At 44.6% G+C, this 24,538-nt stretch overlaps 1 protein-coding gene and 1 pseudogene across 1 annotated transcript in view; one reads left to right on the plus strand and one right to left on the minus strand.

Annotated features, from left to right (window-relative positions):
• Positions 1-2,586, plus strand: part of FAT4 (FAT atypical cadherin 4) — a 127,450-nt gene extending 124,864 nt beyond the window's left edge. The window contains exon 17 of the mRNA XM_066548874.1: positions 174-2,586. Coding sequence (XP_066404971.1) covers positions 174-2,053 — 1,880 coding nt within the window. The 3' untranslated portion in view covers positions 2,054-2,586. The remainder of the gene's footprint in view (positions 1-173) is intronic.
• Positions 2,587-4,395: 1,809 nt separating this feature from the next.
• LOC136555902 (cyclin-A1 pseudogene) lies at positions 4,396-6,757 on the minus strand (annotated as a pseudogene).
• Between the last annotated feature and the right edge of the window lie 17,781 nt (positions 6,758-24,538).

A 24,538-nucleotide genomic window follows, 5' to 3' on the forward strand; every position in this document is an offset into this window, starting at 1 on the left:
TTAAGTGCTGTTAGAATGGATGTTTCCCTATGGTAACCATGTGAATTCTTGGCTCATTTAGTGAACAGTGGAGTATGTACTGAGTATGTACAGTGAGTATATACTGCGCTGTTGACAGTGAACGCTCAACATTCAGCTCCCAACAACTCTGTCCCTCTTTGTCCCTCTCTCAGGCTTCAACGGCTGCATTTCCTACATCAAGTACGGCGGGGAGACCCTTCCCTTCTCCGGCAAGCACAGCCTGGCCACGCTCTCCAGAACAGACCCCTCGGTGAAGACGGGCTGCCGCGGCCCCGACGTGTGCGCCAGCAATCCCTGCTGGGGCGAGCTGATGTGCATCAACCGCTGGTTCGCCTACCAGTGCGTGCCCCCGGGGGCCTGCGCCTCCAGCCCCTGCCTCAACGGGGGCAGCTGCGAGCCGGGGCCCCACGCCGGCTTCACCTGCAGCTGCCCCGAGGCCTACGCGGGACGGACGTGCGAGACCGTGGTGGCCTGCCTGGGCGTGCTGTGTGCCCCCGGCCACGAGTGCAGGGCGGGTGTCAGTGGTGGCCACGTGTGCCTGCCGTCCCCGCACCCCGCCGAGCTGTCCCTGCCGCTCTGGGCCGTGCCGGCCATCGTGGGCAGCTGCGCCACGGTCCTGGCGCTGCTGGTGCTCAGCCTCATCCTCTGCAACCAGTGCCGGGGGAAGAAGTCAAAGGGGCCGAAAGAGGAGAAGAAAACGAAGCAGAAGAAGAAGAAAGGGAGCGAGAATGTGGCGTTCGATGACCCTGACAACATCCCGCCCTACGGTGATGACATGACTGTAAGGAAGCAGCCCGAGGGGAACCCAAAACCCGACATCATCGAAAGGGAAAACCCTTACCTCATCTACGATGAGACGGACATCCCGCACGCCACGGAGACCATCCCCAGCGCCCCGCTGGCCTCCCCCGAGCCCGAGATCGAGCACTACGACATCGACAACGCCAGCAGCATCGCCCCCTCTGACGCCGACATCATCCAGCACTACAAGCAGTTCCGCAGCCACACTCCCAAGTTCTCCATCCAGAGGCACAGCCCGCTGGGCTTTGCCCGGCAGTCCCCCATGCCCCTGGGAGCCAGCAGCCTGACCTACCAGCCTGCCTACGGGCAGGGCTTGAGGACAACATCCCTGAGCCACTCGGCGTGCCCCACTCCCAACCCCCTGTCTCGGCACAGCCCCGCACCCTTCTCCAAATCCTCGACGTTCTACAGGCACAGCCCAGCCAGGGAGCTGCACCTCGCCATCAGGGAAGGGAGCCCGCTGGAGATGCATGGTGACGTTTGCCAGCCCGGCATCTTCAACTACGCCACTCGGCTGGGCAGGAGAAGCAAGAGCCCACAGACCATGACGGGCCACAGCTCCCGCCCGGGAAGCCGCCTGAAGCAGCCCATCGGGCAGATCCCGCTGGAGACGTCTCCCCCGGTGGGGCTGTCCATCGAAGAGGTGGAGAGACTGAACACCCCCCGCCCCAGGAACCCCAGCATCTGCAGCGCGGACCACGGCCGCTCCTCTTCCGAGGAGGACTGCAGGAGGCCTCTGTCCCGGACCAGGAACCCGGCCGACGGCATTCCCGCGCCCGAGTCCTCCTCCGACAGCGACTCGCACGAGTCCTTCACCTGCTCCGAGATGGAGTACGACCGCGACAAGCCCGTGGCCTACACCTCCAGGATGCCCAAGTTGTCCCAGGTGAACGAGTCGGACGCGGATGACGAGGACAACTACGGCTCGAGGCTGAAGCCGCGGCGGTACCCGGGGCGGCGTGGCGAGGGCGGGCCCGTGGGGGCACAGGCAGCGGGCGCCGCGCCCGGGGAGAGCTCCCTGCCCGGGAAGCTGGGCCAGCAGGCAGGAAGCTTCAACTGGGACAACCTCTTGAACTGGGGCCCGGGCTTTGGGCATTATGTGGATGTTTTCAAAGATTTGGCATCGCTTCCTGAAAAAACAGCAGCAGCAGCAGCAGCAGCGAGTGAAGACAGCAAAGGTGGTACGGCCAAGGCTGTTTCCAAGGAGGGGGAAGCAGAACAGTATGTATAGGCTTTGTCTCCTGGTACTGCCACAGTGCAAAGCCACGGGGACTGCTCAAACCATTATATGGTTGTAGAAAAGCCAAGGTCAGCATCTGATCCCCAGGCCAGTCTGGTTGGAGGAGACTTTAAAAATAATAACCATTATGCTGCTGAAAGAGACTGGAGACATTTTTAATTTAATTATGCTTGGATGAATTTATTTCTCCTGCATGCATTGTATTTGCAAACCAGATATTCGGCATGCAGCCTTTGGAAAGGGTTTTCCTATTTACCATTGTTTGGTTCGTGGTTCTTAAATTAATAATGCTTTGTTCTGAAAATGAACTAATTTTTTGTTTCAATTGTGAAGGATGTGCATATTGTCTCCAGCTACTAACATGTTCCACGATGCAAGAGTACTGAGGATTCCATTTTCCTTAAGAAGTGCATGGAAGTAAGATGGTGAATGAAGGAACTACAGTGGTGAGGTGTCTCAGAAAATGTAGTTACCATATCCTGCAGTTGCTCACATGTGACTTTATGGAATAAATCAGCTTGAATAATTACTGGCAACAGTGCTTGCTCTAAGTCTTATTCCATACAAGAGGTGCTAGAAGCAGCTCAAGCCAGTCAGCACTTTAGGAGTTTGTTTTTTTTTTTCTCCTTTTCAGTTTCTTTATTTTTTCATTTCAGGTTTCTTTCTTTTTTTCTTTTTTTTTTTTTTTGTTTGTTTTGTTTTGTTTGTTTGCGCTTGTTTGTTTTTTAGTTTTTTTTTTGGACAAAGTTGTGTGAGAGCTTCTGAATCTCTATGAAATATTTTTGGGGATGCTTACTTAATCCTGGTCCCTTCCTGCCCCCCCTCAGTGATTCCTGATGGTCATTTGTCAGCCCAGCCCAGCCCCCTGGCTCACAGCATCGAGGGACAGACCTGCCCATTCCCACATCTCTTGGCTGTGCTGCTGCTGCTGCTGCAGCCTGTGCTTGTCCCCTGATTCCATTTTCCCACCTGAACCATGGAAAGGTAGGAAGAACCCGCGGTTCCCTGCCTCACAGGGGTGTTGTGAGGGCTAAACAGTTAACTCTTCTGAAGTGCTTCGACATTATAAAGCACTATAATAAGTATTATCATAATTATTATTAAAGCACTGCCTAGCCTCTGTGACCTTGGAGTGGCATTTTCTGCATTCTATGATTTTCTACGGTGGAAACTTTGAAGAATTATTTATTGTATAGAAAATTACTGCACTCTAGCATTTTGGAGCAGATATGAGGGAAAACTACTTGTAGATTCATTAATGTAGCTTACCAGTTGCCCCCAGTTCCCTAAAGTTGTAGGTGAAATAGAATCTCACAAAGTCCTTACGTCTTCATGCAGATCTGATGAATCTGTTGTACTGTGTAAAAACTTCAATTTTTTTTTTTTTACCTAAGCTGTGTTTTTTATATCAATATTTTCCTATGCTGAATAGTTTTCTTACTTTCAGGGAAGGTAAGAAAAATACTTTTTTTACATTGTTACTTATGTAACATCCATATTTTTCACATTTTGATAAAATTGTAACATACTGTATGCTTTCTACCTGTAAATGCCAATAATAGAATTAAAATATTTATTTAAAATCTTTAGTGTGTGTTATTGGAAACCTTTTAAGTTACAAGGTTTTTAAGCTATATAAACTTTCTAATCAGAAAACAGGCTTTAAGAAGCAAGTACATATCTCAGAAAGATGGAGAAGGGTATTATGAGGTTGTTGAGCATAAGATAATGTCAAAAAGTACAAAATCTGCTTTCATATTTCTAATAAAATGATAAAACCTGTATTTTAGTCCATAAGGTTTTATTAGCAGCAATGGTTTCACATTTGTTAACCACGATTTCCACCTCTGCTCCAAGCTGGAGCTTTCCAGTGCACAGACAGCGAGGAGTGTGAGAACAAGGTCTTTCTGTCATAAAGCAGCAGCTGAACAATAAATAACTGCATTCTTTTATACTTACAAAGGGATAAATCAGACTTGGACAACTTCTTGGAGAATGCAGAGAGTGAAAAAGTTGAGGCTGCAGGCAGGAGGTGAGTTCTGAGGTTACACTTTGAATTTGTGGTAAGTGTAAAGAACTTAGAAAAAGGACAGCAATTCAAGGGGGGTTATGTATATCATGTTTGGTTTAGAGATTATTTTGTCTCACAACTGGCAATTAGGATCCAGCTAAAAGTGCTCCCAACTTCATCATGCCCCACAAAAGTGAGAAGATAATGGGCCAAAGTAGCCCTTATTGGCATGTAAGTAGTTTCATCTGAAATAACATGAGTTCCACAAGTGATTTCAGAGTTTGAGGAGCTGCTGTAATTAAACATCTGTTAAAAAGCTGTATGTTTAGTTTGAATATTATCCTTTAATACAAATTGTACCACATCCAAGCAATGATTTTAATAACACATGAAAACTTTAGCAAATGAAAGCTTTTAAATGTAACACCAAACATATTGAGGGCTGTATTATGCCTGTTAAGCATTCTGAATTTATCAAAAAGTTTTGCTAAAGGGGAATAATACGCAGCGTGGACTTACACAAAGTACATGTCATAACTTTAGCACAGTTTACAATTTACCCGGGCTGTTGCCACCGCTTGGGGCGTGGCGTCCCGGGTCGAGGACGGTTCAGTGGCGGCGCCTCTGCCACAGGGGCCAAGCACACGCACACACCAATGTGGTGGACGGTAACTGGCCTTTATTAATGGATAGGGAGGGTCTTTTATAACAGGGGGTAACGGTCAGTAACAATAAAAGGGGAGGGGTTCTGCGTAACATCGCGATATCTTGAGACCTCGCGATATCTCCCCACATTTCCCCCCCTTTTATGACCAGCTAAAAACATAAAACAAAACTGACAAGTAGGAAACGTGTGTAACTGGCAAAATGCAGTTAACTTGACCAATATAACACAACTGCAATAAACTTGTAACTGCAAATGTTTAACAAACGAAAAGCTAACTATCTCTAACTGTTTTTTTCTAAAAAAACAACACAAACTTGTTTAAAATTGATTGTTTAAAATGTAAGGCGATCAGTCATGGGGGCTGACTGAACCATGACTTTGAATATCTTTGTAGGACCTCCTCAGTTTTTTAGTTCACCTCCTAGGACCGAATTATTCTCCCAGAGTCTGCGACCTGTTTGATCTTAAAACTAGAGAGGATTTGGAGAGTTCATGTCTGGACTTATGTTCCCTCCAAATCGCCCTCTGATCCTTTGATGCAGGGAAAAACTCTGGGTTACTTGGCATTCTATCCAAGTAGAGCCAGAACCTGGCCAGAGCTCGAACTCTACTTGATGGATACCTCTTAACATTTTTGCTGAGCTGTTTTTCCCCCCCGTCCTTCTCTGTGCCAGCCGCTCCTTTAGTTTGGTCACTGAGTTCTTTCACGACCCTGGTATGGTCTGCCATCGGGCTGCTTGATGATTCGTCACAGCCTTTAGGAAGCAGGGTATACGGGCCGCGGGGGTGTCTGAGGATTCAGTCCTGCAAAACAAACTTTACAAATTTCATTAGTTTTTGCCCTGAAGGTCCGGTTTTATCGACTTAAGCAGGCACCTTTTGATTTTACTATTTTTCTTAATGGCTGCGTACCCTCGCCCTGTGAGTACCAGTCTCCAACCCTGTTCCCATTCCCCTAGTTCATTTTTAATTATGACCTGTGGGCCTTCCTCAAGTGCTCGGGTGGCCCAGTGTCACGATGTTAAGGTGTTCTTCTGGCCAGAAAGATCTGTTCACTGTATAGTTTGCCAAACAGTAGGCTGCTGCAGCAATTTGTGAAGGAACGTACTCCAGAAAGAGGATCAACTTGAAGGAGACTCAGCTCTGCAAGATACCTTGCAAGGTTCTCTGTCCTCATACAGATTCCACATCTCTGAATATACTGAAGGAGGAACTGGTTGATGGTCGGGGCTGTTCGGTCAAAACCCAGCACTCTGAGAAGCAAGTGTTCCATTCTTAGCAGCTGCTTCTTTGTGTAGGTATCATCTGTTATATAGACAAATTCATCCACATCTGGTGGGTAGGTCTCTTCATACTTCGCAGCCAGAAGAATTGCTGCTGTTGCCACAAGCTGTAACTTCCCTCTGAGAGCAGACATGCAGGAAAGAAACCTCTCCAGGAAGTTCACTGCCAAGTACAAAGTCTCTGTCCAAAGTTTATACTCTTCCCCTACTTACTCCAACCAGTCTACCAGGATAGCATGCATTCCTGTTGTGATATCTGGCTGCTTCTTCATGTAGTAGGGCTTGGGCCTAAATCTTACTTCTGCCTCTTGGAGGTACTGATAAATGTCTTCTGCATACTCTCCCACAGCCAGAGTTGCAACATCTTCCACTACCATAGGAGAGCCTGAACTCAGATCCAGCTGTGATGAATACTGGTACCCAGTTCACAGTGGCTTAATTCCAGCTCTTCAGACACTTGGCAGCTGTAGTTTTCTTGATCTTCTGAATCATCTATGTAGATAGCAAAACCTTGCTTTGATGCAATTGGGCACTTCATCTTTTCTACGTGAAGTGACGGTGTTTTCAAAGCCAGAGCATCGCTTGATAACAGCAGCACCCTGGCCGCCGGGCCGCTGCTGCTGCTGCTCGTTCTCCGTCAGCACCCCCAGCACGGCCCGGCCGCCGCTGCTGCGGAGGGCGGCGGGGCAGGACTCCCGCCGCCCCGCACGGCTCTTCTCTCCGGTGCGATGCATCGCCCCGACGTCGGTACCGCACTGCCCGGCTCCGCTCGCCACCGGCCCACGGAAGGGTCCGGCCGCCCTGCGCCGCCCAGGCTGCCCGCCGGCCCTGCGTAGGCGCGGCCGGTTGGGAGCCCGGCGGCTCAACCCGCGGCGCGCCGCCCCGCCAGCCCCAATGCACGCACCAATGTGGTGGACAGTACCTGGCCTTTATTAACGGTTAGGCAGGGTCATCTGTAACAGGGGGTAACGGTCAGTCACGGTAAAAGGAGAGGGGTTCTGCCTAGCGTAACATCGCGATATCTTGAGACCTCGCGGTATCTCGAGACCTCGAGCTCTCTCCCCTCACGGGTAGCGCGCTCCTCTAAATTTTGACGCTTTACGGCAGACAAATGTGTATTTTACTAGTTTCCTTGTTTCCCTGTTTCTGAGAGGCGTGGAGATGTTTTTGACACTTAAACATACGATCCATTCCTGCCCTTTTTTTATAATTCTTTAATGATGAGGATCAGCAAAGGGTTCCAAGTGAATCGTGTGGAGCAATCATCCACAGTTAGCAGTTGTGAGGGAGTGAGCTGCACAATTCCCCTGGTTCATCATCACAGCTACACGGTCCTGTTTCAAGAGCTGGGACATATTGTAAGCCATAAATATGTGGAAAGAAAAACAGTCTGCACTGCTCGCTGTGGTGCACAGGAGCCCCCAAACACATCTCTTGTCAGCAATTTGTCTCTGACCTGTCTTTCTGCTGGTAAAATGCTAGAAGGGTCTTTGCCAGCTCAGGTGGAGATGTTTTCTCCTGATGATGCTACTAATTTGATGAAAACGGACAGAGAAATGGTAGATTTACTTGGCATTCTCTTGTTTAGAGAATGAAAAGGAACATATGAAAAGGAAAATATGAAAAGGAAAATACAAAAATGCCATGATTTGTGGTAGATGAATAAAGGAATAAAAGGACTGAAATCTAGATTTATCCAATCCAAGACTTCTCAGCATTTTTCATCAACGTTTTGTAACTTCAAAACCACGAAATTAAAAGTAAAGCGCGCAACACTGAAAAGTAATGAAAAGTCCCGCGTTTTGGTGAAAACATCCCCCATCAGGATCAGACTGTGAGTCTGTGCTGCCGACCACAACCTGTGTCAGGGAGTATCGGTTAGCAGTGCAAAATCCAGCTGCAGCCACACGACTCCAGTCTGGGGATGAGAAGGCTTGGGGCTGGAAGGAGGTGCAGGATCTCACTGATGTCTTCAAAAGCAGGAGATGGAGCCAGCCAAAGGATTCGAGCTGCCAGTGTTCATAAGGTAAATTACATGTGGTGGAAGCTCTTTGAGAGTACTCTGTTTTTATTGTACACTGTGATTTTGAAGCTGAAAATTCAAGTAATAGTATTATTCTCCTTTCAGTGTTAGGATGTGTAAATGGTATTTTCTTAACTGGATTCTAGAAGAGACTTGTAATTATGGATCCTTTGAAATTGGGAAGGACAATTAGGAGAAGATGATGAAGGGAATAAGTTGCTATTTTATTAAGTAGGATTGAGGGAAGAAAGTGCAAATGTTGATCTCTCTGCTTTATCATCCTAGCATTTCACTGTTCACCATTTTAGCCTTTTCTATGACCATCTATGTATTAATTCCACCATCCTTGCCTCTGCTCTGTGAAATTAGTGCTTTGTTCATCCCAATCTACTCACTTTGGTTTTCTATAAAGAGCACTTAATGAGGATGACTTACAGCTTGTGTTTAGGTTGTCAACACCACAACTTGTCTTTTTTTAAATTTAGATATTTACACTCATCTGACCTTTTCTACATTTTGCATAAACCTCACATTCAGCCATCTTACAAGAGCTTTTTCCATCAATAAAATATGGTTGGATTCTTAGTAATTTTTACAGCCTTTTTCCAGTGGCTTTGAGGTTTCATCATCCTGTATTGAAAGGATGAGCAGTGAGTAGAGTCTTTCTAAGTTGCACTTTGAGTTTAAAGGACCTTTATCTCTGGGCTTCACAAAGTAAATCCTCAAGAGACTCGCTCTTCAATTTTAGGGCCGCATGTATTTAATTTGTGAGCATGTACAAAAAAAAATAAAAGTAATTCCCCACATGAATGATCAATATCTATTCTTCTGAGTTGTCATTTACTGGTGGGGAAGAAGAAGACACTCCACCTGTCAGGAAGTATTTTCAGAAATGTTAAACAGCTTTTTTTCAGTTTTCAGAAGTGGCTTGCACCAAGCCCATTTTCTGATGAGAACCCTCAAAGGGAAGACCCTGCATGGTGCCCTGAGGCACTCAAATGTCAGCATTCCATTGGCATCCGTAGGGATCACACTGTGCCTGCTTGGAGCTTGGCTTCATCCTGATCTTCCACAATCTTCCCATGCCTCTGCTTCCAGTGTGGGGCAAAGTGAGGGTCCAGCAAGGCGTTGCTTTCCTTCCTCTTTTACACCTGGCAAGAGATGGAGAATGAGTGGAAATGGCTCCTCCTAACCTCTGGGAAACAGCAATGCTAAACTACATTCATTTAACTTTAATTTATGTCCTCTCAGAGGGAGCATTTTCAGGGAGTCACCAAACAGTGTCAGCTGGAAGAAAATAAAGATGAAAGCCCCACATCAGAAAGTTGGTGTCAGTCGGGACAAATCAACAGCAAAGGGGTTAAAACCATTTCAGTCTTTGTAGGGTGAGCCCCAAGGATGATGTGTGGTATCTTGGGTAACTCACAGGTGGTGTCATCGGTCGGGAGAACAAAGTGGAGCAGACATTGGAACAGGCTTTGGAGGGAAGTGGTGGAATCATCATCCCTGGAAATGCTCAGACAAGGATGTGTCACCTGGGGAGGTGGTTTAGTGGTGGACTTGGCAGTGCTGGGTCAGTGGTTGGACTCTGTGATCTTGGAAGTCTTTTCCAGGCTGAGTGATTCTGTGACACGTATGTGTGGCAAGGCACACCTGTGGATGTTCATTCCACATGGCAATTGATGCCCTGCAAATTCCCTGCCAGGACTCCAGGTTTGGAAAACAGATCAGCAACCTGCCTGCCCCAAGCCATAAAAACCCAAGCCACTGTTCCCTGTGATTCCGTGTGTTCCCCTAAAGCCCTGTGACTCTTTGTGCAGCCCGTCAGACAGGGAACAGGGAAAATAAACAGGTCCCTGTCTTCCCATTTGTTGGTTTATTTCCCCTGAGCCTTTTAAAAGCCAGAGTCTGATTTAGTAATTAGTGTTTCTCCTTGCATATCTTGTGCAATTAGCTAGAACAGCAAATTAGGGAATAAGAGATAAACATTAATATAGAAAACAAACATTAATATAGAAGAACATAGGGGATGAGGAATGGATATTGATGAATCATTCAAAAAGCACATTTTGGTGCAATAATCTAGAATCCTTACAAATAAGCATTGTAATTTCCTTTAAAATACAGCTCTTTTTCAATAATGCATGCCTTTATTAAAACAATTTGTTAAACCTTGGCAGAGAAACTATGTGACAGCATCATTTTACAAGAATTCCTTGTAGTTCGTAGAAAGCTAAGGGAGAGCTGGAATGGTTTGTCTCTCTTTAAAATAACTGATGTTAAGCATGTCAAAAAGGAAAATGAATAATGTTTTATATATATATATATATATATATTTTTTTTTTTTTTTACACCTGTAGAATTTATCACAATCATTAGAACTGGGAGCTGCGTAACCCCGTGTGGCAGGGAATGCCTTTGCTGTGAGGGTGACGCCTCCCTGCTTTGCAGGAGGGGCTGTGAATAACATGACATGTTATTCTGAGCTCCTGCCAGGGGCAGCCTGCTCGTTTGGAGAAAGAGCAGCGAGTTCTGATAAAGAAAACCCACCCTCAGCCTTGGAATGCTTGGAGCACGCTGGTGTCCCAAGGCAGCCATGGCTTTTGATACTGCCAGGACAACATTCCTAACTGCCTGTGAATTTCTGCCTAAATGCTCTTTTACAAGGGAGAAAATGCTTTTGTGAGGGGAAATTGATATTTCAGTCTGAGCCTGTTACTGCCACCAGGAAAAAGGACAGCAAAAGCTTTAGTTTAGGAGGGGCCTTAAAAATCACCCAGTTCCAACCCCCCTGCGATGGGCAGGGACACTTTACAGTAGACCAGGCTGCTTCTAGCCCCATCCAACCTGGCTTCCAGGGTTGGGACATCCACAGCATCACCCCTGAATGGTTTCATCTAACTCCTGTTCTGGTTTTGAATCTATATACTTTCATGTATATCTGCTTTTGAGTCTATATAGGCAAAATAGGCTGGAAACTAAGGGGACTTTTTTGAGATTTAATCAAAGCTGAAAGCACTCAAAGGTAGCAGGGTGTAAGAATGCAATCCTTTGAAAGCCAAAAATTTGTGTATCTAATCTACTGGAGCACCCCAACATTTCAACAATTGTTTTATGGAATTGCATTAAACTCTGGCTTCCCAGAAATGCCACAGAAAATCCAAGTAACCAGATTATTTTATCCATGTCAAATACACTTCTATTAAAATTACCCACAGAGTCTCCAGTGCCCTGGCTGCATTTACAGCACCATCCAATCACTCAAAGCACAAGTAGGAGAGAGATCCTGATGGAACAAATAGGTCCCTGAGGATGACAATTGCTCTCTACTGCTCCTGAGGGAGGTCATTCCTAGTAAGTGCCAGTGATGCTTGAAACTTGTAGCCTGAGGTTTATTAGGAAATTCTTTCCAGCTGGGGCAAATCATGCCCTAGCTATGGGTGTCACTTGGAGCTTTTCTAATCCTGTTATGTTTAGGGATTTGATCCATTTTTTTCTCCAAACTAGATTGCAGCTTGAGTTGCATGAAAGAGGTAAGAAATATTGTTGTTACTTCTACAGAACTGATTTTTGATTGAAGTTTTTAATTACAGTGAGGTGGGAGTTTATTATGAGGGATATTATATTGTGTTCATTTTGATCCTTTTTTTTGCTGCTACCAGAAATTCTGTTGTTGTTGTTCTGTATTCCATTTGTTTTCTCAGGGTTGGTTTTATTCACTTGTTCTTAGCATTAAAACCAAGGGCAGCTTTTTATGAAGCTAATGCTGCAAATACCATCACCTTGAAACTTTTCAATGCCTTCTCTGGCAAAGGGGGCCCTTCTTTTTCATTGATTTGAGTGCACTCATTGAATAATTGCATCTGACGAGGTTCTGAAGCTTTGTCAAAGTTTCCTCTGCCTTCTCATTTTGGTTGCTCCTGTTTTGATTTTAAGATGTCCCTGGATGTTTGTCATGGGAAATGAGTTTGGCTGTTTGCTTTGGTTTAAGTGACATTCAATACTCTGAAGAGAGAAGTGGAGTATGACAGGTCTGTAATTGGGTCAATTTTTCTTTTTCCATCCATGAAATAGCCAGGCATGTACATATCTAACAGTTCTGCTCATGCAGTACACCATGTCCTGGATTTTTAATAGGGTTTCTCTGTAGCAAATGTTTTGAAATGGGGTTTTTTGGTGGTTTTTTTACACTTACAAATGAATCTTGTAGAGCACTGAGAGTTTTTAATCTGGAAAATGTCAGTGACAAGAGAAAAGCTGTGGTATGACAACTAAGAGAACCTTTTCCAACTTGTCTGATCAGCACTTCCCTGCCCTTTGGCAGGAGACATTCACTTTGTGGAAAACAAATCTGCAGACTTTACAGTGCCTGGAAAACAAAGGCAAGGGGCAGAACTGTGGGGTTCCTCAGCAACAAGCAACAGGTTGGGAAGCTAAAATCTGCCTTTGAGAAATGGTTTAAATAGGATTAAATAGTGCAGATTCCTGGGTCTAGCTACTACCTCATGGTGGTTTTTTTGCTCTGAAGGGTTTTTAAGTTCTGGTGCAAATCTGGCCTCTTTTTGCTGAAAGCAGGGGCACTTGGCTGGTCTGTAGCAGCTGAGGAGCTGGTGCTCTGCGGTTACTTAAGGACAGCAGCACAGCTCCACAGACATCTGTGAGTAGTTGCAGCGGGGGAAATATGCATTAGTTGAAAAAATTCTCCCCTGTGAGGGTGGTGAGGCCCTGGCACAGGGTGCCCAGAGCAGCTGTGGCTGCCCCAGCCCTGGAAGTGTCCAAGGCCAGCCTGGATGAGGCTTTGAGCAGACTGGGATAGGGGAAGGTGGAGGTTGGAATGAGTTGGGCTTCAAGGCCCCTTCCAACCCAAACTCTCCTGTGATTCTATTCCACCTACTTCTACCTAAAAATAGAAATGGCTTCTCTAAAAGGATACCACTTCTACATCTTTGACTTAAAAAGATTATATGTGGGGCATCAAGGGATGAGACAAACTGAGTTTTAGTCAGCTGTGGCCTGATATCCAGCTCGTGTGATATTGGCTGATAACACTTCCATGGCACCACTGGATTGCCTCCTGAGCTGCCTGAGTACAGGCAAGAGATCAATCCTCCCCCAGTGCCCCCAGCCCTGCTTTGTATTTTATACACCTACAGCTGTAGGACATCTGCTGAGACAGAAGATCCTACATAAATAAGATGTTAATGTAAAAAATGTTATTTACATTACCTAAAATGAGAACTGTTAGGGAAGTGTCCAAGAGCCTGTGTATCTTTCCTGTGACGGCTGATTGGCGATTCCTAAACAAAAAGCAGCAGGCAACCAACCCAATGTTTTCAAGGGGTCCTTTATGTTTTCCTAAACTCTTAAGGGTGCTGTGGAACAAGACTTTTAAGGTTCCTTCCAAGTGGCCCTTTAGGATCTTAACTGCTCTATTGTGCTTTACTTTCTTTTTGGTTCTAGTGGGCTCTTTCCTCTGCTTTTTGAGGACTCAGAAGTGATTGGGAGGGTGACTCATGACTTGCAGATGACCTTCCATACTGACAGAACACACATGGAGGAGAGAAATCCCTGTCCACCTTTGAGAAAGCACCAGGGTGTTTGCAGCTTCCAGCATGAGCCTTTCCTTGTGCTTCCCTCTCTTCCAGGCCGGATTGGGTGCTAAGATGGTCAACCATCACACAGATCTCCTCTGTTTCATCTTCTTACTTCATCCTGGGGTCCCTTTTCCTTGGTTGTGCTGATCTCACGTGCAGACACGAGGGACACACAAGGATTTGCCTATGGATTATGTTCATTTTTGTTCTGGAGCAAGCAGCCCCAGGTTTGCCAGGCCTCAGTCTGATAGGGCAAGCACAGTCACTGGGGGAAAACATGCCATGTCAGCAGGAGAATGGGAACCAGTGAAACCAACAAATTATTTGTGGTTGGATGTTTGTTTCATGACTCTTTTGTCACTCAGCCACCCTTCTCTTCATCATGATTTTTTTTTTTTTTTGGTTCCTGCTGAACTGCTCTGACATATTTTCCACTCCATACATCGCTGAGGATTGCTGCCCTGGGAGTGGCTGCGGTGGGACAAATTCCTTCCTCTTTATTCCTCATTTCTGGTAGTTCTAGGGAGGAAATGGCCCTTCAGAGGGTGACTGGGTGCTCCTGGGGCTCAGGGATCACCTTGCAGCTCTTCAGCTGGCCATATTGCACTAGCACTCCAAACCTACTTGCTCACCACAGAAATAAAGGTAATAATATTAAAGGTAATAGTAATAATATTACTATTATATATTAATGGTATATTAATAGTAATAATATTACTATTATAAATAAAGGTAATAATATTAAAGGTAACACCCAGACTCCGTGGGGATCTCCTTCAGTACAAGACACCACACAGTGTCCCTGAAGTCATGAGTTCTCTGAGTCCCAAAAATGGTGCCTGTGGAAGGACTTCAAGCATTGGGAGTGACAGCAAACATGCTGCTTGTCCTGGGACGCTGTAAGGAACACGTGTTTATGGCAGTGCCTGATCCTGGTTTGAGTGTTTCCACCAGGCCTGTGCTGAAAGACACACCACGCTTAGCAAATGTCTCCTTTGGACTCTCAGCCCTGCAGAGCAGGCTGATGGGTGGCTTTGAGTGCTGCTTTTCATTTGGTGCTATTCCTCCATGAGCAGCTGCAATAAAAAGAGCTCAGTCAAAGGCTGTGCTCCAGGTTTGTGTGTGTGAAGGCAACATGCACGTGCAAAGCAGGCAGAGGAGAACTTGTGTTTTTTGTTTTCTTAAAAAACCCAGATACCATTGCCTTTTACCTTAATGGAAATTCTGATTATTCCACTAACCAGCCCCTGCTTTACCAAGGTCTGCCTGTGATTATTCCACAAACCAGTGGAATAATCACAGGCAGACCTTGGTAAAGCAGGGGCTGGTTAGTGGAATAATCAGTGAATAATCAGGTAAAGCAGTGGAAACCTTGCTCTACCTCTCTGGGGTCTGCCTCTCTGGGGTGTGCTGCAGGGGCTGGGGGGCTTTGCAGTGGGTGGCAGCTCTAACCCCCATCACAAAGCCAGGCTCCTGGGCACAGAAAACAGAGATGCATTCCCCTGACAGTGTTTACAGGTGAATATAGGTGCTGAGACATCCTCCCTGGGATAAGAGAACCTGCAAAAGTTCATAGCACATGAGAAATGGTAATGGGTTAAGCAGTGGGATGCAGCTTATAGCACTGAAGCTTTCCCCTCCTCAAGTTCTGCAAAAAACTACTGCAGTAACCTTCATCAATATTTCTAATTAGCTTTCCCCAGGGCCCGTGGGGATTTGGGGTCAAGAATAAAGAACAAAGAGAAACATATATATAAGCTATGTTTTACACCATAATGACCTGGTCACCCACTAACCAAAAATGCTGAAATAGCTCAGTAAATGAGTTTGTCTGATGCAGAACCACATGAAAGACTCTTTTAAGGAGTTCCCCATTGCAGACTTGCCACTCTCTGGTTTGGTTTTTTTTTCTCTGAGGACACCAGCTGTGGTTTTTCCTCTCCTCCTCTCCTCTCCCTATTTAAAAAGTGCCACATTCTTGCTGAAAACTCCTTTCCCAAAGCAAAGGGAATGACTAGTTCCTGACACTTAAAAAAAGCTTTCTCACTTGAGTCTCATCTTAGTAATGCATCAGGAGGATGTAGCAGCCTTTGCCAGAGCAAGTCTTGTCCAGAAGAACTCAGGCTATGGGGCCCTTTTGGGATATCCTTCTGGTTTCTCCTCAAATTAAAGAATTATCCTCCAAATCATGGATATAAGCAGTGATATGTGAGTAGCATTTAGGCCCATTTCCTAGTTCCACAGTCTGCAAAGAGCTGGGGTAGTTGATCTACATTTTGTTGTTCAGTCTTTCCTGGCGTGGGATGGCTTTTCCCCCTGTGTTAATATCACACTTCTTTGAGCAGTTTATGTGCTCTATATATGGATGATCAAATATAGCCAGAAGCTGTAAACCTAGGAAAAACTTCAGGGAACATGTAGCACTTACCAAAGTGCTGATGCAGGGACAGCCAAACTAAAATGTGACCCTCTCAGTGCAGCCCCACGTGAACCCCGTGCTCTGTCCACGTGGGCCCTGCAAAGAATCACAGGAGGGTTTGGGTTGGAAGGGACCCTAAAGATCATCTCATTCCAGCTCCCTGCCATGAGAAGGGATGGCATTCACCAGACCAGGCTGCTCAGAGCTCCATCCAAGCTGGCCTTGGACACTTCCAGGGGTGGGGCATCCACAGCTTTGTGCATCAAGCAGGGACCTTCCATGGCTTACCCATTATATTGTTCCTGGCTAAGCTTTTTCTTCTATAAAATCAAAAAAACCTAACTCGGCATCCAGTGATTCCAGAGTTATCAAGACCTAATTGCTTTAAGTTTGCTCTCATACTAACAGGAAGTGTAGCAGAGCACTGTCAAAGTGGCTTATTTCCATAAATACTGTTGGAAGAGTCTGCTGGCATTTACATGGTGAATGAGTTCATTGAAATAAAGGCAGGCTTATTATGGATTAAGTGGGAGCAAACACTCAGCCTTAAAGCAGGAAAAAATAGCAATATTATTCTTGCTATCTGCACATTGTCTTTACAAGAACACTCCTCTTTGTGCTGCTGGGTGGTTCTTTTATTTGGAGGGGAAGGGTTGTTTTTAATATTCCATGATAAGAAGACCCTGAAAAAATAAATAAGCTTGCTGGGACTGGGGGGAAGGGGGACTACCCTCAGTACACCATTGTGTTTCCAAAGCTTTCCTCTATCAACAGCCTGGCTCTGGAGTCATGACTCTGGATGTTTATTATTGTATTAGCATTGTATATATTGACAGCCTGACCAGTAAAACTCTGCCAGAGTCATTCCACAAAATGCCGGTGAGAGAAAACAGCACTGAACCATCCAAAATAGCATTTGCTGAAGCTGTTTTTGTCTCTTGAGGAACTAACAAACTGCAGTTTGTTTTCAGATGGTCCCTTTCTTTCCCATTTTCCCTTGTTTTTTGTGACTTTCTCCTCTCCTATGTCCTTTTCTTATTTTTTAAACCCATGTTGCATCTGTTGGCATCATTTCAGGTCACAGAACGCTTGGTTGCATTTTTCGGGCGGGAGGGAGATGATCAAGCTAAAATCACCCCAAAGTTCCTTGCATTTCTAGAGTCTTAAAACGCAAACAGAAGTGAAAAAAATCCTTTTCAGAGAGACAAAAACTGACATTGGCACTGAGTGAAGGCAACAACCTCCTGCCTACCCAGACCTCAGTGCTTTGGAACATGTGTCTGCAGGTTTTCTTCTTAGGCTGAGTTATCTGGATGGTGTGAGGTGGTATCGATTTTCAGGTGTCCCCTGGCTGAGAGCACCTTGGTGCAGGGGGCAGGAGTGGTGGGGCCATGGCTGCAGAGCCCCACACTGGTGCTCTCAGGGACAGAGACAGAACCCAGCAGTGCTGGTGTATGAAATCCACCTCAGGCTTGTAGCCTCATAAGGAAAAATATGCCCCAACAGAAGGCAGTAATTGGCAGAAAATAAGGCAGAGGGAGAACTCAGCTCGAGTCTCTGTTCTCATTAGTTTTAAATTGGCTTCATGGGAGTTATTTCTGATTGAGGCTCAGATAGCTGAGCTCAGAATCAGATGCAAGAGGTATTGAAACCTTTTTTTTTGGGTACAGTTGTGTGGCATCCTGTGAAAACAGCCTGGAAAATGCTGTGCTCTGCTGGGCTGCCTGGCAGCACCATCCAGCACCACCATGGTACCCTGCCCACTCACACATTTTGCATCATCCCAAACCCCCCTGGTTTGCTGGGCATCACCATCAAGCACACAATGCCTTTTCCACAGAGGTGAGGAAGGTCCATCAGCAGAATTCATCCGTCCTTGGAGAGGTCTTCTACCCACCAGAAAAGCTGCTCATTCAGCGAAATGCAGTTTGCTGCTGAATAGTTTGTGATGAAGGTGCTGAAGGCCAGCACTGCCGTGGTTGTTTGTACTTGTTTCAGTCGATCTGTCCTGCACAAACTGCTCTGCTGCTTCTGCAAGCCCTTCCTGCCATTCCTCCAAATGGCACCTTCACTCAGCAGCCAAGCTTGGGCTCATCATTAATTACATTTAAAGTGACAGAAGCTCAGTTTCTCCCTACAATGTTTCTTTCTCCCTACAGCATTTACACTGCAGTGATGCATTGACTCCTCTCAGTCAGTTCCAGCTAAACATGACCAAACATTACTGAGGTTTTGCCATTCCTTATTTTTTTTCTTGTTTTTTTTCTGATACCTCAGTTACACTGATTGCATTTTAATCAGAGAGAAAATCAGCAGAATCTGAGGAGGCAGAAGAACTGTAACCTGATAGAGTCAGTGTGTCACAGCAAGCCTGGCAGCTCCAAAATCTCTCAGCTGGCAGCCAGATTTTCAGTGTGGGCTTTCCTGGGTTTAAATCTGTTCCTCTGTAGTTCTATCTCAGGCTGTGCTATCTCAGACATGCTCAGGAGCAGAATCTGATCTAAAAATTATGAGTGAAATAAAAATAGAGTTACAGCAGTGGAGCTATGGCTGTAATTCAAAAACCTTTCGTTAGGCTACAGGTAAAATTTGTGCTGTTTTGCTCATTCAATTTGTGCTCATTCAATGTCATCAGAAGAAAACAGGTAATTTGAAGGAAATAAGAAGTGACAGATGTTTGAAAATCAGAATACCAAAAGTTATTATTTTATTTTGAAAATCTGCTTTTGCTAAATAGGCAGACATGTTATAAAACCAAATAACTGTACATTTACCTATGAATGACCTGTACATTTACACTGAACAAGCATGGGTTTACTTCTTGACCATTTGCAGTTATTTAAGATTCTGGCACGACAGCATTACTTGAAATTACTTGAACTTACTGAAAATAGTTCTAAATACAATGAGAAAAGCTATGTTTCAGTAAAGCCTGAAGGCTGTTGGACCTTTCCAAGCAGAATAAGATCTTCAGAGTCCCAGGAATCCATCATGAAAGTATAGTCCCAAACTTACCTTTTAAGGAAGTTCATGATGTTTCAGATAAGACTGGAAAGAATTTCCAACTTCCCAGCATTTACCCATTTCTATAAACAAATGTAAACCCTAAACCTTTGACAAATCACTGGAAGGTTTTACCCATAGGTAAATGTACAGCTATTTGGTTTTATGTGCAATAGATCTGGATGCAGTGCTGAGCTGCCTTGCCCCAGAGGGGGAATGCAGAGGTGCTGCGGTGATTTCAGGACCAAACTCACCCATTTTGGTGCTTTCCCTTGTATTCCTGTATTTCTGCCGCAGTTCTCCATGCACACAGCTGTGCTTCAGCTGGGCCTGGAGAGGAGGGTTTATTTGCAGTGGCATTTTGGGCAGCCTCAGAGCTGCCTTTCCCCGGGCTCAGCTGCATGAGCTCACTCTCAGCCTGCCCTTAGCGTGTGCGATCCAGCTGCTCCCCGTACGCGCCATGACCTCGTGCCGCCACGTTTCTCCTCACAGAGGAAAGCAAGGCACAGATCTTCCCGAGAATATTGCTGGGGTTTCACATTCTCTGAACATCAGAGAAGGGAAAGACAATTCTTATCTTATTTGTTGTGCCAAAGTAGAATGCAAGGTGGAGACTGTTTACCCGCAGTGATGGGGTTTTGTGTGTGTGTGTGTCGGGACTGTGGGCTGAGAGTCGTGAGATTCTGGGCAGGTGTGTGCAGAGCTGAGTGCTTGGAAGGTTCAGTTTAGATGCAATGTAATACAGTGTAATATAGTATAGAATAATATGGTGTAATCAAGTAATTAATTAGCCTTCTGGTAAGATGGAGCCAGATGCATCTTTCTCTCCCCTTCGTTGGGGCTGCCCTGCAAATTCTACAGCCCCGAGTGCTCTCCCTGCTCTGTTTCTCTTTCCAGAATAGGAAAGAAGAGCCTTTTTTCTTGGCTTTGTCCATCAAAATTAGGCATGAGAAACATCACCTGATGACTTACAGCCTAAAAAGGAGTGAAGAAACAAAGGCAGGAAATCGGAGCTAGGGTTTGGTCTGGCTGTCCCTGGCGGAGGGGCTCTGGTGCTGGAGGGTTACAGATGGATTTGGATACCAACTCCTTATGTCTCCAATATTACTTTAATCCTGTGGAGAGTCCCTGCTTTTGAATACCTACTTTGCAATGGGATCAAGGATATTGTGTAATGAGGTGTTTGGGGGCCATTTCACAAATAATAAAGTGGATTTGCTAGGAAGGCAGATGGAATTTCTGCTAATAGTGTCGAATGCATTTTCAGCTGAGCACTCTTCTGAGAAGAAAAACCAACTAAACAAACAGACAAAGTGAAGTTTTCAGGGTTTTTTTTAAATTGTGACCCAACCCATTAACATCAGTTAATGATCTTCTGCAGAAGGAGCTTTAAAGCAAGTGGAAGAGGAGTGAGAAAGGAGGGGAGAAGAGACGAAAGCTGTCAACAGCCCAAATTCTCCTCATGCTGATGCACTTCCTTCCCAGTCAGCTCATCTTCCATTAAGGCTTTCCACAGATTGGTGTAAAACAATTATCTGTGGATCTCAAGCCCAACAAAAATAATCCTTTATTGTTTAGCACTTAATTGCAGGTCATCACTTCAATTTTAAACAGAATAAAAGTGACTGTGACCTGTAGGGAAAAAGGAAAGCACTTCCTACACATCCTACATCCAGTCTAGGAGGAATCACTGAAGTACACAGGAAGATCTGGGAACATATTTTTCTGGAAATTGAAAATCAGAATTTTGCAATTATTGCGTGAGATAAATTTGGCAATCGTTGGATGAAAGTCTCTGTGCTTGTCAACTTCAGAATAGGCTGAGATTCCACTGAAAATTGCTTACTGTCAAGTAAATTCATCCTAGCTGTGTCCTCCTGGTTTGGAAGACAAGGCACTGGAGCAGTGCAAACAAAAAGAAAGGTTCTTCCCTCATGGAAGACACTGAAAAAGTAATTAATTCACAACATAAAAATATCTTAATAAATTTCAATAACCACTGCCTGATTCCAGAAACAAAGTTGCTGCTGGATGGTTTGAACACCTGGCAATTAGAAAAAGGATGTGGCAAATTTTTCCCCTGCTGTGACTTTAGTAAGCCCATTGATTTTGGCAAAGCCAGGCCATGGGACCTCCCCACACTGTGGGATGGGCTGTCATAAGGTTGGGTTATCAATATATCTTTATGGAGCATGTCCAGCTCCATTTTAGTAGTTTGGTTTTTGGGTTTTTTGTTTTTTTTTTTTTCTTTTTTTAAACTGTTGCTTCTTTATAGCAAGTAAATTTAATGTAAAAATTACTGGCAAATATGAAGGGTGCACCTTTACAGTGTGACAGACAGTTTAGCCACAGCACAGCCCCACTCTGATATTGCTCAAATGCTACCTGTTCTTTTTTTGTCCTCTGATCTCATTCTGCTTCCCCCCTGATGGTCAAATAACGTCGGTCTAATTAAAATCAGGCGAATATTTTGTGTCGTGTGTAATAGGTAATATAAAGTACATATGTAATGATTTAACTGAACATCTGAGTTTTGGATAAGGAGAAGTTTTCATCTGGCATTAACTTCCCAGTGGGAGGAGAGCAGTGACTGTTGCCAGTCCCATCAGAGCTCTCTGATAGATGCTCATTCTATAGGAATTATTCAAGCACATCAAATTCAAGTGGGGTGGTTTTGGGTTTTCTTTTTTTTTTTTTTTTTTTTTTTTTTTTGGTAGCTCTCATTTGTATGGGAAAAGTGATCCTCAAAGATAACAGAAGATAACAGAAGAAAATAGAGCACCAGAAAATTTTTGTGATATTTCTGTGAGAGTGTCCTAATCTAATCTCTGTTTGATTATGGGAGTTGGATCAGTATAAAACATTAGCAAATTGGGTCTCTGGCCTCACAAAGCCAAACACAAATATTTAACCTGGCAAAGGATTTTTCAGTCACAATCCCCCAAAAGCCTTAGAGAAAGTAGGCCTTGAAATACTTTAAAAGTGATAATATGCTGATGTGCCACTGCTCAGGAATAGCAGGCAAGAATTCTCTCCAGCCAGGGATATCTATTCAGAAATAGAGATCTGGGTGTTGAGAAAGAACCCAGCTAAATTTCTACTCCTCTTCTTCAGAATTTGAGAGGTGAAAAGTAAATGCAGGTAATTTTCTGTAGCTCTGGCTGTGTCCAAAACTGTACCCAAGTTTTAAAAGAGTGCAGGGAGAAGGGGTGGCTGATCAGTCACCAGAGCAATGGTAGAGATACTTTACTGCTGAAAGAATGGTATTAATATTTATATTCCCTCCAAGGTGTATGGCTCTGAAAATGGCAGCATAAAACTAGAAATCCTTTCCCCCCTTTTCCCAGATTTATATATCAATGGTGTATTTTCTTATTCTGTCCTTAAATAGTTGGTTGCTGCTATTTCTGTTTCTCTTGGCTTATTTGACAGAATCTACAGAACACAATGACAGCACTTTAAAAACTTAGAAAATATGCACACACAAGCACACTCTTATGTGTATTGGCAGGTTGTAAGAAATGTGTGAATGTCATTCTCAGAAGTCATTACCCAACATAAAGGATCTAACAGGAACTGAGACATTTATTTAAATTCCTATCTGTAATGTGCAGGATTAAACTGTGCTGTGGGAATGAAAGGAGAAAAAGAGCAAGAGATCTTCATGCTTTGTGAGACAAACCAGCTATTCACAGTGTTTTCCATGGGGACCTTTTTTCCACTTTTATTCTCCTTTTGAGATCTCTCTTCTGAGAGAAAGGATAAAGTGGATCACTACTCTGAATGAATGTGGAAATTTCTCTGCTTATATTTCAGATGTTTCTCCCACTCTCCAGATTTGGACAAGAGTGGGAGGAATCTACACGAAGAATCAGCTCTAGCCAAAGTTCCCAGAGTTTGGTGTCATTCCCTAAAATTTCAAAGGCATTGGGGTTTTTATTAGGAATGAATGCCACAGCCTGAGCAGACCCCTCAAAGAAACACTGATTTTCATGAACCCTCCTTCTGCATTTGCCCTGGAGCACTTGTACAGCACAGCAAAGGTGCAAACAAGTGACAGGGACTTTGCTGTGGGCTGCATGATCCCCGAAATTACTTCAGACTAAACACATGCCAAACCTGCAGAGAAATACCATTGCCAAGAGCCCGCTTCTGTAAAAGCAAACACTTCTTTTATTTAAAAAAAAATCACTGTGGACTTTGAACCTGTAGGGGGATACAGTATGGGTAAATGAAGGTGGTATAGAATGTAATTGTATCCCCCAATGAGTTGCAGCTGAACCAATTACTGAAGATCAGGAGCAGGTGTGATGTTAACAGGCCACACACCTGTAGCCAATAAGAGCAGTGCTATAAAAGAGTGGATTGGTGGGCTCTGGAGCCACACCTGTAGCCAATAAGAGCAGTGCTATAAAAGAGTGGATTGGTGGGCTCTGGAGCCACACCTGTAGCCAATAAGAGCAGTGCTATAAAAGAGTGGATTGGTGGCAGCTGGAGTCAGTTGGCTGCTGCAAGGACCAGGAGCAGTCAGTGCTTAGAGGAGCTGCCTGTGAGAAACATGGAGGAGGTATGGAACTCTGGTGATATGGATTCCTTGCACTATAATGATGATAGAACTCTTGATATAGAAGACAATATTAACCCACCCTGAGTAGAGTTTTGAAAATTTCATTTGATTTTCAGAGACTGTAAATTGCATTGGTTTGTACTTAGCCAAGACTCCAGGCCTAAATTCCAAATATATTTGAAATGATGCTCACAAGCATGACCAGTCAGCTCCAGTCCTAAAGAACACACACTGATTTTCTCTTATGTCCAGTCAGGAACTGCTGTTTCAGCATAGTTCTCCCTATGAATTTTGAATAATATGAAAAAAAAATTTAAAAATCACTGGCTTACAGGATTGAATTGCCTTTTCTCTCCTCCTTGTGGAGCTGCACTCCATCCTCTGGTGGTATAATTAATTTCATTTAAAGCAGAAGGGCCTTGTTCTATTCTGATTTCCAGTGGCTCAGTGTGATAGCACTGCTGTCAGATAAGCTTTTGCTGCTGAATTTATGGGAAGAATGTTGGGGTGCATGACCTGAGATGCCTGGTGATGTACATGTTCAGCTGACTCTTGATTACTTGTCATCAATTGTACCATTGCTGCTGACTGTGAGGAACCACATTTGAAGTGCTGGGTGTTACCAAAAAGGCTGTTTCCAGAATCAGGAAAGGAGAAGAATAAATTTGTCTAGGTGTTTCATAAGCTGGATGGGAGCTCCTCAGTTAATTAAGGAAAGGGAAAGTGGGCACAGCTGCCTTATTTCTCTAAATTAAAAATACCTTGGCTTTATTCACCCCTGTAGGAGCCAGCCCAAACCTAGGAATTGTAACAGGATGGAAACAGCTTTGCACCTTAAGGAATAAAGGGTTCTGAGCCCTGCTCAGATATGCCCAAGTGATGGTGATACGTGGCATGGCTCAATTTCTC

Source organism: Molothrus aeneus, chromosome 4 (assembly GCF_037042795.1).
Source record: "Molothrus aeneus isolate 106 chromosome 4, BPBGC_Maene_1.0, whole genome shotgun sequence".
Lineage (NCBI taxonomy): Eukaryota > Metazoa > Chordata > Aves > Passeriformes > Icteridae > Molothrus > Molothrus aeneus.